At 42.3% G+C, this 15,419-nt stretch overlaps 1 protein-coding gene across 1 annotated transcript in view; it reads right to left on the reverse strand.

Annotated features, from left to right (window-relative positions):
* Positions 1 to 15,419, reverse strand: part of lars1b (leucyl-tRNA synthetase 1b) — a 31,432-nt gene that overhangs the window by 647 nt on the left and 15,366 nt on the right. Inside the window, exons 23-32 of the mRNA XM_071895974.2 lie at positions 14,706 to 14,889; positions 13,610 to 13,700; positions 12,731 to 12,871; positions 11,359 to 11,499; positions 5,880 to 5,990; positions 4,899 to 5,009; positions 3,326 to 3,430; positions 2,184 to 2,279; positions 1,714 to 1,846; positions 1 to 735 (exon numbers count right to left, since the gene is read on the reverse strand). The exon at positions 1 to 735 is cut by the window's left edge and continues 647 nt beyond it. Of these exons, the coding sequence (XP_071752075.1) occupies positions 530 to 735; positions 1,714 to 1,846; positions 2,184 to 2,279; positions 3,326 to 3,430; positions 4,899 to 5,009; positions 5,880 to 5,990; positions 11,359 to 11,499; positions 12,731 to 12,871; positions 13,610 to 13,700; positions 14,706 to 14,889 (1,319 nt within the window). The 3' untranslated portion in view covers positions 1 to 529. The remainder of the gene's footprint in view (positions 736 to 1,713; positions 1,847 to 2,183; positions 2,280 to 3,325; positions 3,431 to 4,898; positions 5,010 to 5,879; positions 5,991 to 11,358; positions 11,500 to 12,730; positions 12,872 to 13,609; positions 13,701 to 14,705; positions 14,890 to 15,419) is intronic.

Consider the following 15,419-nt stretch of genomic DNA (forward strand, 5'->3'; position numbering starts at 1 on the left):
CTACGGACCCATTATTCTCAAAATCGGATAGGATAGGCTTCTAAAGATCCCGAACCTTCCCCCGTTTTGTGCATACCAAATCCAATTTGTTGCCAGACCTGAATGCAGAGCTGCAAGTGGCTTTCAAAAGAGGAAGATGGAAGCTAACCTTTTCAGGTCCCATTTGTTCCAGATATTCCCTGAGGCCACATTCAGCAGTGAAAAGGTGTGAAATATAGAGAAACGCGTCTTATGAAGCCTCATATATCTGTCCGGTCCAACACCATGTAGAGTTGCAGACGGTGAGAGTATAGAAACATACAAAACACATACGTACACACTTCCCTATCCGCATGAATTTGTTTTGAAGTTATGAAGGCAAGAATTGTTTTTAGGTCCTTGCTGTATGGCTCTGAGTCAAAATGACCCATTTTATTGTAACATTTCATGATGTGTTTGACCCTTTCGCAACACTGCTGAACGTGCCCCCGCCTCTATGTGTGTGTGTGTGTGTGTGTGTGTGTGTGTGTGTGCGTGCATGTATGTTACTCTAATGAACCAGATAAACCAGAGTGTCCCCTATATCCACAGTGAGGCCATTGTCGGCCAGGGTGACCCTCTTCTCCTCCAGATGAATGCTGAACACAGACTTGTTGGAGATGGGCAGCTTGTCCTGCTCCTCGCGTCCCAGGACGGGCACCCGGCGAGGCCCCAGCACAGGGTCCTCATACCGCATCAACTTCACTCTGGACAGGTCTGGGAGGAACAAGGGAGGGAGGGAGGGAGAGAGAGTGAGAGGAGTTGGAGGTGGAAGAGAAAAGGTAAGAAGAGGGAGGGAAAAAAGAGACAGAGGGAGGGGAGAGGATGGTGGCAATGGAGACGATGAGGGTAAAGAGGGAGAGAGAGTGGGAGAGAGTGACAAAAGGAAGAAGGGAGGGGGGCAGGGGGGCAGGAAGGTGGGAGAGGAGGAGGGATGGAGGGAGAGAGTGAAGAGGAGTGAAGAGGAGGACAGGCTAGTGAGCAAATTGGTTCACATGCTGTACTTTTTGCAAAATGCCAGCGCCTTTCTGAAGCGTCTGCAAAGAAACCACTCTGGAGAGGCGCTGCACCTGCCGTCTCTTTAGGCAGAGCAGAACGCTTTCTGAAGTTGAGAACACTTCAACTTTTTAGAGGAGCGCTTATGATGGCGATCACAAGGAAGAAGAGGCAGGGTTTCACGGTACGCAGGCAGCTGACAGTTTACAACAACAACCAGAATGAAAATAGTAGCGATAAAAAAGACTTTGTGATCATTGTTACTCTGGTCATAAAGAGTAAAAAAAGAGCTGATTTTTTTTCCCTCCAGTGCTTTTCCCTTTTTTTTCTAATATTATTTTCATGGCATTTCTGCTTTACTGGACAATTTATAGTTAAGACGAGAGGAGAGAGATGGGAGGGGTGACATGCGATAAAGGTCCCAGGCCGGATTTGATCCTGGGACATCACGGTTACATGATATGCGTCTTAGCCAAATAAGCCACCAGGACACCTGAGGTAAGTAATAATGTGAGCACACCCTTATATACTTTGAGCTATCGGTTCTTAAAATTTTCACCTCCAGTTGAGTACATTTTTCCTCAGTTGGAACACATCACTCTTGGTATATGGAGAGCGGGGACTTACCAGAAACAGGCCCATTTTATAGTTCGACCTATAGTTAATTAATGAGTTTATGAATGTATGTTGCCGACTGACCTTTGATGAGTCTGTTGACCTTGGCTAGCCTGCGGACGATGGCGTCTCTGCTGTCCCCCTGTCGGATGTCAATCTTTGTGGAAAACATACCGTTGGACGGCTGGGGGTTGACAAAGGACACACACACACCAGGCTGGGGAGAGAGAGGCACGACACACACACACACGATAAAAGTGACAATTTCAGTGGATAATAGCCCATTTGGTTAATCAGGGACACACACAGCTGCAGAGAGAGCACACACTCAAACACCCACAGAGACACAAGCATGCATGCACATACCGCAATTACACAAAGAGCTTACACATTTAACTCTTGAAAACTGACAACTGGGTAGCAGACAAAGAAGCTATTAAAAAACTGCAGGAGCTTACACCTGTCCGCCCACAGATGCATGCGCACACAGACAGACACACACACACGTATAGCCTCCTTTGTGAGCAGGCAACAGCTGATAGAAAAGCATCTACCTCTGATCTGAAAACGCTGAAAGGTTTCCCTGGGCAACAGTCCTCCTTCACTTTGTCATCTGCCTCGGACGCAAACAAGATGTCTATCTGGTCCAGCTGTAGAGGGGGAGAGGGATACGAGAGAGACAGGGAGCAAGCCGATCAGTCCTGTCCAACAGGGAGCGTGTACACAGGTGTGTTTGGTATTCACACTGGCGAACGATGATGGTGTTTACCAGACACCTGGAGCGATCAGAGACCTGACAGCTGGCTTTACACTAATCTATCCCACATCCCCAACCTGGGATGTCATTTAAGTGTGAGAGGGGATAGAGTGGCAGGATTTCAGTCTAGTCAAGAACAAAATATGGTTTACTTTTATTCGAGGAGTGGCACACCATACTGCAAAAGAGAAGAATAGGAGATATTACATTGGTTTAGTTTTGTTCATGGTTTGCAAACTAGATCACCCATTTTTAGTCTGCTAGTGTTTCTGTGTGTCATTCTGTATTTTGTGCCGCTGCCATCTTAACTTTACTGGCCCATGAACTATGATCTATACTATATAGGAAATGTGGGAATTGGATTCAGAAAACTGTACTGCTGTGCACTGAGGTTTGTACAGACAACTAGTATTAAAGGCTTCACTGACTGTCAGTTGGCTCAACCCTGAACTCAGTTGTCAATCGAATATCTCCTTCTGACTTTTCCAGAAGGCAGAGGAACACAGACAGCTTTAAAACCCAAGGGACCTTTGGAGTAAACCGACACACTCTAGTATGCTACAGCTTGACTTTTATGCAAAAATAAATGGAACCCAATTAGGTGAACTCACTTAACTGCTCAGATTTGAGTGGAGCTTGGGTTATAAAATACTGCTAGAGAAGCTCCTTGGGATTGTCCGTCTGTTTTTTTATTGTTGATCATTGTATTTTATCACTGTTTTTAATCACTTTGCTTCTGTGTTTTATCACTGTGCAAATACACAAAGCTAAACATGGTAGAAAATACTGTTGTTAGAAATCTATTATTATTATTATCAATTTTGGCCTTTTGTCAGGTCTGGGCTGACAAAAATGTAGACTCCTCAGGCTTGGTTTGGGTTGGGACAGAAACGTTTTGGCTCACAGTGCAGTGGGATCATATAACATAACATAACTTACCTCCAGAGAGTTGGTGAGGTAGACCAGGTTCTCCATCAGAACCGTCCGCTCGTCAAACTCCAGCTCCAGATCCAAAACCCTGGGCCCGTTCTTCTCCAGGCTCTCCTGTGGAACGCAGAGCAGAACCACAGAGATACAAGCATGAGTGAGTGAAAAAGAGAATGAATGAGTGGGTGAATACATGAATGAACAAATAATCTAATTCTCTCCTGAACCAAGAAGTTGAGATCATCAATATTTATGGTTTCATTTTACACTAAGCCAGCGGTTGGAAGAACAGAAAGAATGGGAATACTTCAGCCACCCACAGAGGGAATCAGTTTTTTAGTTTATGGGCCAACGGCAACTGAAAATTCACTGTTACGCTGTTATGCTTTCATCAGGAGAGACTCAACAATTATGAAAAAAAATAAAATAAAAAAATAACTCAAAACTAGTTTTGTGAACACAAGATGCCACCGTCCATGCCAAAGCAAACCTTCAAACAAGAAGAGCTGGGAGGGAAAACAAAACGTGAAAGCTGAAAGACCAGCTTGAGAGACAAACCACGGGCTAACACACAGCTCATCATTATTCATGACTATTTATTAGTTTCATTCTGTTTGATCATTGCAGTGAAACAACAACACCTGAACAAGGCCCTGAGGTACTGGGAGATACAGTGACTCAAATTTTAATAAGGGTTGTACTTCCGATTATCTATTAGCAACTTGACCATAACTGTGTAACCTACTGGGGTAAAAGACACAATGGCTATGGTGACGCTTTTGTTTCAATGTCATATTTATCATCCCATCACGCCAGAACAAATTCAGTGACAGGCCTGGACTAGAGCTGGGCGATAATTCAATATTATCGGAATCATATCGTCATGATATGGTGATTTTGGCATATCGTGATACACAATTCTGCTGTCTAAATTGATGACTACAAGCAATTTTTAGTTAAAAACTCAAGGTATGTGAGGAATTTTATTGGAAAATTTCAGTTTTGTTTGACATTACACCTAACATTACCATACGGTTCAATGGGATGAACATTAATTTGATTATTTAACGTGCATAATGTGATCCATATCATGATATATATCTATATCAGAAAAAAACAGCCCTAGTCTGCACACACAAAAACTTGATATTGCTCATGCTGCTATTGGATCGAGAAAACTAGATTTGGAAGTGATTGGGCTCGCAATGTGATGATAACTCTACACAGTCTGGATGCAAACCAGCCAAAATGTGCATATGAACAATTTGAAGAGTGGGAATAAGTAAACAGATTTATTGAAATACAGCCAGTTGGGGAGGGGGGAGGTGCATAGTAGGCACTTTCAGGCCAAAATGTGTGTACATTGCTGTCATAAAATGTGTCATAAAATCCAATCTTTATGATCAAATCTCAAAAATCTCACTGAAATGAGGAACATAAATGGAGCCATTGTCCACAGAAGTTGTAATGAGCAACCATGTGTTGAGAAGGGAGGAGAGGCTCTGTCCATATTATGCTTTCACACAGACAGACAGACAGACAGACACAACAACTACACAGTCACCCCTTCCTCCTCCAGCCTTACCTTGATCATGGCTACAAAGGGCATGACTCTCTTCATGTATTTCTTCAGCTCAGGCAGGGCTCCCAGCTCGCTCGCTATCACCTTGTTGTCAGGAAGAACCCTGTTGTTGCTCTGGACAGACGCAACGAAACACAGATGAGGACTGGCAGACATGGAGCAAGACAGGAACAGAGAGACACACATATTGGGAGACCATGGGGTTTGAAATAAAACTCCTGTATATGGACGGGACGATATGCTAATCTCACGATACGATTCCATACACAATATGGGGTTCATGATTCGATACAACCACGATATGATGTAATATTGACAACAAAGTCAGACATGTTGAGCCACAAATGTTTCTAGCAATGGCATCGGCTTGCTAGAACGTAAACAACAATTTAAAAATGTCATTACAAAGTGCAAATAATATAATTTGGATGGAGAGCTTGTGAAATTTTGATGGGCAAGCCGTCTCATTTATGATTACTAGAGCAGAATAAACTGGAGCTAATATTGTCACATTACATTACACAGTACATATTGTCACATTTTTGTATTGTGATATAATGAATTTCAATATATCATCCCATCCCTACCTATTTCAGATACAAGCTGAATGGATGGACAGAAATTATCAATTATTTCAGTATACCGTTATGCTATAGATACCTGCAGCTTGGCATATATAATGGATCCCCAATATGTATGTGTGTGTGTACTTGCACTGTCAGTGTTTCCTCTGTATTCTACTACAGCAGTGGTGCACCACTGCTAGAGAAAATGTGAATTTAAAATTAGCAGTGTAATTTATTCTATCATCTGAAACTAAAATTATTATAATGATTTTATTATGATTGAACAACATTTTTAGCACTACAACCTCAACTTGGACCCAAACAGTGACAGATATGAAACAAAACTAGAATTAGCCCCCTCCAAGCACCACAGCTGCATAAAATGACAGAGGAAACACTGAGTGTGCGTGTTTCTCACCTTGTAGTGCTTGCCGAGCAGGGACAGGGCGCTGTGCTGCCATGGAGGGTAGCTCTTGGCTACGTAGACGGTACAGTGGGAGGGCTTGGCCGGGGGCTTGGAGTCGCCTTTCTGTTGGAGGGAGAAGGCGTAGAGACACAGAGAGAAAGAGGCGGAGGAGCACTTAAGATTAGCCTTCTTAATCAGTGCATTTAGGCACAAAAGAGTATTGCTGTCGGGTGAAAAGCTCTTCAGGGACTCCGAAAAACAGCCTTGCTTTTAGCTCGATGACAATGCATTTTTTTGACTTTATCCAATGGGGTTTTGAAAGGGTTTCATAAATCCAAGAGGTGGGAGAATTTTCTCAACCCATAGGGGATAGATAATCCTTCAATTGAAGTGAAAACTCACCAGAATCGGAGCTACAAGGTTTTCACTCGGCAATAGCGGTATGCCATTTGTACTGTAAGGCACTAAAGTGAGTGCACATATTTATAGTATGCATGGCACCAGTGGGAATCAAACCCAGTCCTGGCAGAGTTGGGGCCTTGCTCTACCCATTGACCAACACAGGATCCTTACACCTTTACCTTACTTTACCTGAGAGACACGGTTGAATTGTGTTCAGGGCCTGAATTTATAGTTCATTAGAATAGAAGTGCTAAGCCAACAACAGATTTCCTCTTTAAGTCATAGTGAAGTTTATATGTTCAGGTGACATGAAACTACTTCAGTGTTCCAGATCTGAGAAGCTTTGTGAATACAGCACTACTGTAGTATTCAACTTAGACCATCAGTGTTCTCGCCAGCAAGGCACTTCACCTCCAAACTGCTCCTCTGGATGTGCTCAGCAGCCCGCTTTCAAAAACTGTGATTGTACTGAACAGCTCCCAGGTATGAATGTATGTAAATATATGAATGGGAAGCAGGGAGCTGTTGAAAAAGTGCATGCATGCTCAGCAAAACCGGTCCCTAGATAAAAAAAAAAAATATGGAAAGCACATAAAATAATTCATTATCAAACATTATGGTGTGGTCTTTGACTTGCCTGACTTCATTTCCAAGTGAAATGCCTTTTGAATTGACACCTAGCTACCGTCTAGACAATCCCTTTATACTTTTAAAAACCCAACAAGGCGACTCCGGGGAAGCAGTTTTTCTCATATCAAAGCTGCGAGTGCTGATTCATTTAGACTTCCATCATCACACTGCTTAAGAAAAGTCCCTCAGCCCCGCTATTACATGAAAGTAGCCCTCTGAATAAAGAAACAGCCAGAGAACTGGGGCTGTGCGGGGAAAAACAAGCTGGTAGAGTATTTTCTTTTGTCTATAGAGGACATAAACCAGAGCAAGGAGCATTACTTTCAGGACTTTTGTCATAATTTATCATTATCATCGCAATAAAGGACTATGTTTGAGATTGACATGCCAGAGAGACCTTTTCCTAAAGATAGACCAGGCTGTCATCCCAACTCGTTCACATAAGATGGAGCTCTAAAGTATGTTTGGATTATTCAAGATGCCTACTGTTTTGTGTGTGTGTGTGTATGTATATGTATATATATATATATATATATATATATATATATATATATATATATATATATATATATATATATATATATATATATATATATATATGTGTGTGTGTGTGTGTGTGTGTGTGTGTGTGTGTGTGTGTCACCCTTTACTATGAAGCTGGGCATCCATGAACTCATTTTACATGACAGCTGTCAAGTCTACTCCAGTCACGTACTGTGTGCATGCGCCTGTGTGTGTGTGTGTGTGCGTTTCCACAAATGAGTGGTGATGTGACAACAGAATACCACCATAAATTAAAGATCTCCTCTCTCCTACTGTGTGTGTGTGTGTGTGGGTGTGTGTGTGTATATACACAAATGTGACAGCAAACTGCAGCTATTTTATGAACATAAAAGATGAAGCTGCCAAATAGGCACATTCTGTAAAAACAAAACCATTTTGCCTTCACAGTAGCTTAACAGACCCATGATGTATATGTATCTACACCCTATCAATGCTGTTGCAGAAAAACCTCTAATTCTGGTGATATATTGATATTGATGAACTGGAGGTTTACACTGTCTTTTATCAGTAGAACAAGTTTCAAGACCAAAGGGTGCATGAAAACCACTGAAAACCCTTGAAACTAGGGATGGGACGATATGTCGAAATTCAAAATATTGCAATACAAAAATGTGACAATGCTTATTGTGGTGCAGAAAAATGAAACGTGATATTAGCTCCATTTTATTCTGCTGTAGTAATCACAAATGAGACGGCATTACAATTTCTCAAGCTCTCCATCCAAATTATACTGTTTACACTTTCTAATGACATTTTTAAATTGTTGTTTTTGTTGCCAATGCCATCGCTAGAAAGATTTGTGGCATAACATAATTCTGCACAGTCATACTTTTTTGTCACTGAACTTTTATTTATTACCTCGTATTATGGCTGTATTGAATCGTGAACCCCCATACCGCGTATCGAATTGTATCGTGAGATAAGCATGTCGTCCCATCCCTACTTATTTCTATGCATTCTAAACTATTTCCACAATAAATAATCAAGCTGATTTTTTGGGGAGAAATTTCTGAAAAGTTGACTTTTTGTGGATGAATGGTTTGTGCTCATTCATAAAATCTTTTGGTGGATACTGCGAAATTATGGTTACACTCTCTCACCTCCCCTCCCCCTTTCTGTGCCCATGTCTGTCAATCTTATGGTCATGCCACCTATACTGAAAAATGTATGGAATGCTATTTATTTTATTTAACCTTTTTTAAACTAGGCAGTGTGATTAAGAACACATTCTTTATATTATCACGTACAGTACCGTATTTATTATTAACACATTAAAACCTTGTTGATTCTTATAATAAGATGTCTCGACAAATCACTTACAAATGTACCTCTTTCTCCCCGACTACCCCCGCTCCTGTTCCTCCTCTTCCCTGTCCTCTTCTCCCCCCGTCATCCCTCCGGCTTCGCCTCCATGGCAGCAAAACATTTGCAGCGGATCGATAACGGCAGTCTGGAGACCTGAGATATCTGCCGCCTCAAATCTTGTCAATACTTGCTTTACTTTTCTCCCCGTCTGCCTGCAGCCACTTATTGAAGTGCCGAACTGTTAATAAACAATAACTTAACTTTCCCGCTGTGAACACAACACGGCCCGAAAGTCTTTAAGTGTATCCAAGAGGATCCAGAAGGCCTTGGGGTAGACGGAGGGAGGGAACATCGATAACTTCAACAACTGCTAGGTGTTGGATGTGTGGCGCGGACGGCGAGGAAGACGATTTCTGCTGTGTGTGTCCTCAGAAAAGCCCTTCTCTGGAAAAACAGACCATAAAAAATGCTGAGGGCCGGACTCCAAGGTAGACCTCTTTCTTTTTTTTTATTATTATTTTTATGTGCAGTGGTCTTCCAAGAGGCGAATTCATGTCAGTCAGTGAGCGTGAGACACTTTACTCTACTCCGCTTCACGCTTCATCACGGTTAACAAAATCATTTTCTACATCTTTTCATCCTCTCTGTTCTTTATTGAGGAGTATCGACTTAACAGAAAATAAAAGGTGTGTTATCGTGAAAATTTTACTAACTATGACTGCAGCTATCAATCTTCAGTTTGGTTATTTATGAGCTGAGTTTTCACACAACTGGCACAATCATCTTCTCATATATAAATGAAATCACACAACACCTAGAATTTGCTGATTAGTTTGCATGGACTGCTGTGATACAGTGATGTATGGCCATGAATAGAGCTAAGTCTTTCTGTGGTTGTAAGACAGTACATATTCTGGCATTTCTGCATGTACTGTATATTATATAGTGTATGTATGGAATATGCTATAAGCTAGATTTGCTCTCGGTTCAGTTGCTAATGTTAACTAGCAAGCCAAGCAGCCTAACGTGTATTCACCACAGAGGAGATGGAGGCAGCTGATCAACTACAGAGCCAGAGAGCCGACATCATATTCAAACAAACTGCTGATTAATTAGGTCTGTATCGCGCTGTGGGACGGTACAGAAACTCAAGCTGTTATTTCTGCTTTATTAGACAGCACACTGCGGCATGTGACAGAAAAGACAGAAGATGGGAGAGCGAGTGTTCTCCCTCTTTTCTGATCCCACTTCCTCACTATCATCCTGTCTAATAGGGAAGAAAAGATACCAATCATCCGTCACTATTGCTCGGTGAACGAGGCGATATCAACCCCAACTGTCCAGAGGTGAATATTATGCGTAGCTATTGCAGTTACAAGATCAGCACGTCTAAGTAGGTCAATGGAAGGGATTAATCTCTGCTACTGGAATTGTTTTCAAAGATGAGGTTAAAAAAATATGACTCTTCATCGCACAGCCCCTCCCCCGCAGCACACACAGATTTAACTCCACTCGTTAATCTATTAATCTAATAATTAATCCCGCTGCAGCATGTGACCAGATCCTAAATGTCACTGCTGCATATCAGCATAAGGACCCCAGTGGGTGTAGCCGAAAGCACCGATACGTTTCTTTGAGACCGATACCGATATTTTTCCACCCATATCGGCCGATACCGAGTACAAATGCAGGTGCAAAACAGGTTAGCTAAGCTTTTCAGACATGCCTATTTTAAAATAATTAATAATTTCAACAAAAGACCATGTTAGTTTTATTCTGTTGCTAATTTAACAGTTGTATTAAGTGACACACTCCTAGAAAAAAAAAAAGGTCACAAAAACGCCAATTTCACAATTGGCAAAATATCGGCAGTAAAAATAATATCTGACTCATACAGATGGCTTTTTAAAGCCGATATTGGCCGATGCTGATATTCTGCCGATTTTCTTACCTTTATGTAGAAAAAATTGCCTACTCACACTCGCCCTTTTCCATCAATGCCCCGCTTCACATTCCTACCACTCCACACACTCAGGACTGTGAGCTGCCCAGTACAACCAGTCTTCTACTGTTGGCCAACTGAGCAGCTTTCTGGAGCAGATGGGGGTGAAATGCCTTGCTCAAGGGCACTTAAACAGCAGTTGTTGAGGGAGGAGAGAGCGTTACTCATTCACTTTCCCCACCCACAACTTCCCAGCTGGTCCAGGGATTCAAACCGGAGACATTTTAGTCACAAGCCTGCTTCTCTAACCTCTAGGCTACCGCCGCCTTATATTTTCAGGCTTCCTAATGCATCAACTTTTATTATTTTCTGCCTCACTGTGTTTCCCCATCAAACAACCATGAAACTGATACACAACACCTGAGGGAGAAAACACTCTGACACGACGCTGGCTCCGATTTAATAACTACACTTAATCAACGCTTCTAGGACAAGCGTTGCATTTCAAAAAACTATTTCAAAAAAAAAAAAAAAATCAATTCAGAGCTCAATATTCATTTTTGCAATTACTTAAAAAAAACATTCCAACGAGGTAAAGTTGCAGTGAAGCATAGTGAAACAACACACACACACACACACACGTCTTACCTTGCTCTTGGGGGGCTGCATGTAGGCCTTGAGTCGTAGTCGGAGGTCGTGTGCGGTCTCCATCAGGTACTGAGAGGAACGGATCAGAACCTCGTCGACCGGACCCGCCACGGGCCATGACGCCTTCATCAGAGAGCTGGCCTATCAGGGAGGGTAGAGAGGGAAGGAGGGAGGGAGAGGGAGAGAGGGAGGGATGAAAGAATGGGAAAGACAGTTGTTAATGAATTATCCAGGAGGACTACGAAAGTTTGCACTGGTGTAAAGAACAAGAGTGCATTAGAATCTCATCAACTGGACAGGTACAGGTCACACCACCTCCATAACAAAACTAGGTAGTAGTGCACACACATACACACACACCTCTCTTATCAACAGGGTATATATTTGTGTAGGAATCTCACATTGACGTGTCTTTAGCCAGCAGTTCTAAGCAAATGATTGGCGAAAACATTGGCTGTGGCTTTTGTTGTTGCTAAGCGACGATTGAAAACCCATCTGAAGCGCAGCACTCTTTTAGATTTTATAAATTCTAGTGTTAAAAACACGCTCGGTGCTCTCGGTGCTGTTGGGAACGTGCAACGGCGCGTCCTTTCCTTTCATGATAATGAGAAAAAGGAGGCAGCGCTGTGAAGACAGGCTCCTGGTGGGCATGTAAACCAAGTCTTGCACAACAGAGGGAACAGAAGTGTTGGTAGGCATTTCACACAGGTTTAACAGCATTGAACCACAGCTCCTGTGGGCTTACATGAAGCCTATATGTTTCTCACCTTGCCGAGGACAACCCAGGTGTATTCACAAATGTAAATAGTAGCACAGGCAGCCCTAAATGTTCCTTTTTTTATTGTATTCCTGTTTTATTTGATTGTATAGAGTCGAGATAATCAGGAAAGATGGCTGGGCGATATATCGTATAATATCGATATCGTGATATGAGACTAGATGACGCCTGGGATTTTGGTTATCGTAATATTGTGAAATAACTTAAATTCTACTTCTTCCTGGTCTTAAAGGCTGTGTTACAGTAAAGTGATACAATTTTCTGAACTTATTAGCCTGTGAGAACAAATGAACAATGATTGCCTTTACCTGCTCATCATGTCCACATTACTTATTACTGATTACACATTACGGATTACTAATTTTCTTGTGTGTAAATATCTTACAAAAGCACAAATACTCATCCCCAAAATGTCATCACATTATTGATATCGAGGTATTCCGTCTAAAATATTGTGATATTTGATTTTGTAAGTATTGCCCGGCCCTATATGCAACACGAGTCAGACATCGAATTTGAACCCACAGTCAGTACACAGCAGCACCTTAGGTCACTGGACCCCCGGGACGACCCTCAAGCCCATAAGTTTCTTACCTTGCCCAGCAGACCCCAGGTGTATTCACAGAGGTGTGGGCAGATGGGGGCCAGCAGCAGAGTCTGTCTCTCGATGAACTGGAAAACCAGGTCTCTGTGCATGCCCTCGATGGCCAGCTCCCGGTACTTGTCTTTGGCTGTCTGCACGCGCACACACACACACACACACACACACACACACACACACACACACACACACACACACACACACACACACACACACACACACACACACACACACCAGTGAGGAGGTTGGAATAAAGAGCAGAGTCTGTAGAAGGAAGAAACTGTACCTTGCTTTGTTTGGTGCATAAAAATCAGTAGAATATCTTCAGTAGAGAAGATGGTTCACACTCAAAATGAAGCAGTTTTTCCAAAACGTTTTTTTTTTTTTTTTTTTTATAAATGCAGAAATGTTCCGGCACTAGCTGAAAGGTTTGTGCATGATGTTTCTTCTTTTTGAGTGCAAGCCATCTTTTCTCTATTGAATAAAGAGCTGAACAGGCTTTGGGAAGTCATATTGATTGCTTATTACCTGACTCCTTAACTATCCTCTGAACTAGCTAAATCCTTGTCATCTTTTTTGCCTGTCTTCTTGACAATATGTCATATTATAGAAAAGATGGACCAAGATTTTATTAAACCCAAGAAACCCAGTCTACACCAATGAAAATAGCACATAACTCAGGATTTGACTCAGAGATTTGACTCTTGAGTCATGTTATGCTCTCTCTACCACTTTATTATCCGTCTTTGCAGTATCCTATAATATCATCTAATAAAATGCTTGAGGAGGATTGATTGCCTTCTCACCTATAAAATAAAAACACCATTAAGAGAGCCAAAAAGAGCCATTACTATAAAGGACATGTTGTTTACCTGGAACTCGAAGAAGCCGCTCTTCAGAGCCTCCTTGTACATCATCCTGTCATAGTGCTGCTCTGTCTTCAGGATGCCTGCATTCATCTCACTGGACAGGACACACAACCCATTCAAGTCAGTCAGTACAGTCAGTTTCATTTGGCAGCATTCGAAAATTCATAGGCAAAAAGGTCATGATTCTCAGAGGGAAGTCATCCAAACTCTAAAGGACTGGCCTACTTAAAGTTACCTGGTCTCATCTCATGGCTTTGACTTCCAACAAGTCTGGTCGATGAGTATTAATCACAGAATTGATATTTTGAAATTAAAAAATTAATTTGTATAAGCTCATGAGCTCAAAGGATGCCATGCAAAGCGGAACAGACTGGCCCACTCTAATAAATTTACCCTGTCCCATTTCATGGCCTGGTGTGTAAACTAATATGTCAGATTTTTTTTTTCTACCCAGTAAAGACATATTCCACCAAATATAAATATCTGTTTATCCATTAATCTATCTAACCACCGCTCCCTTCTCCTCTCACTTATCCATGCATCGATGTACGTGGCAAAGACCTTGCTGTTGAGAATGAAATATAACCCTGCATACTAAATTTGCCTGAAGAAGGTCCCAGGACCGAAATGTCGCAATAAAGTATTATGCAAGTGTAGACAGTGTGTGGGATTATATTTCTTTCTCAGCGTCTAGCTTTTTGGTTTTTGTCCTACGCACCTGTCACTCAAAGACTTTTAGGTATGCAAAAATGATTTTCCTTTAAAGTTGTGCTGACTTGTTTCAAGTCACAGAAGGTTCAGATTGTTATAGTTGAGAGGTGCTTTGTGTTGCTGATGGGGTGAGGTTGGGGTGGGCGTAGGGGGGGTGGGGGGGGGGGGTGCTGGAGGTGCTCGGTTGCTGAATCAACTCAGGTTAACTGGGTGGGTGATGTCTTTCAAGATGGAGTTCAGTTCTGTATCCCCTGCCTTGATGATCTTAAAATCTATGTTTGTAGACTTGCTTTTTATGTGATGCCTTTACCCTGTTTACCCCTTAATATTTTGTTTAGGCATCCATCTATCCATACATACCACCCCCTTAATGAACCCCTCCATCTACCTGGCAAAGACCCTGTCGTTGAAGGTGTCAGCCGGTCCCGTCCTCAGGTTGTTCTGGTTGGCGATCATCTCCTTCACCCACTCCACCCAGGTGTAGAGGCGCAGGATGCCGGCGTCCGCCATGGTCTCTACAAAGTTGGCGTCCTCGACCGTGTCGCCTGCATCAGCCAGAGCCAGACGCATGCCTGGGAGAGGGCAGGGAGAGACAGGAGCGGGCGCAGTGAGACAGTGGGATATGCTGTATGGCTGTATGGCAAGAGTATTGTGGTGGATAACATGTGTTGGACATGAACTTCCATCTTCGATACACAAAACTTTGACTGGGTTTTCTATGGTAACTTAGCAACAACTGCTAGATTGTTGCAAAGAACTGCTTAGTCGGCACTTCAGAACAAGACACCTTGCATTTTCAACGCCTACATTCTCATCATTGCTTTATGTGGTAATGACCAACTGTAAGGATCCCTTTAACTGTATAAAACACATGCACACAACATTTCTCTCCCCTTCACTTTTCCTTCTTTTCCAACAACTCCCAGGTGGAGTGAGTGTGCTTTGTGGCAAAGTCCACAATCCCAGAAAACTTCGAGTACCCAGAACATCAATGTCACTCCAAGCTGTTAGACAGGAAGTCAACCTAGAATGACTCATCTATCTGCAGTCAGATCATGAAATCCTTTACTCTCTCACAGTAGGACAGCTACTGGAGACACAA

This window comes from Centroberyx gerrardi, chromosome 11 (assembly GCF_048128805.1).
Source record: "Centroberyx gerrardi isolate f3 chromosome 11, fCenGer3.hap1.cur.20231027, whole genome shotgun sequence".
NCBI classification, from domain to species: Eukaryota; Metazoa; Chordata; class Actinopteri; order Beryciformes; family Berycidae; genus Centroberyx; species Centroberyx gerrardi.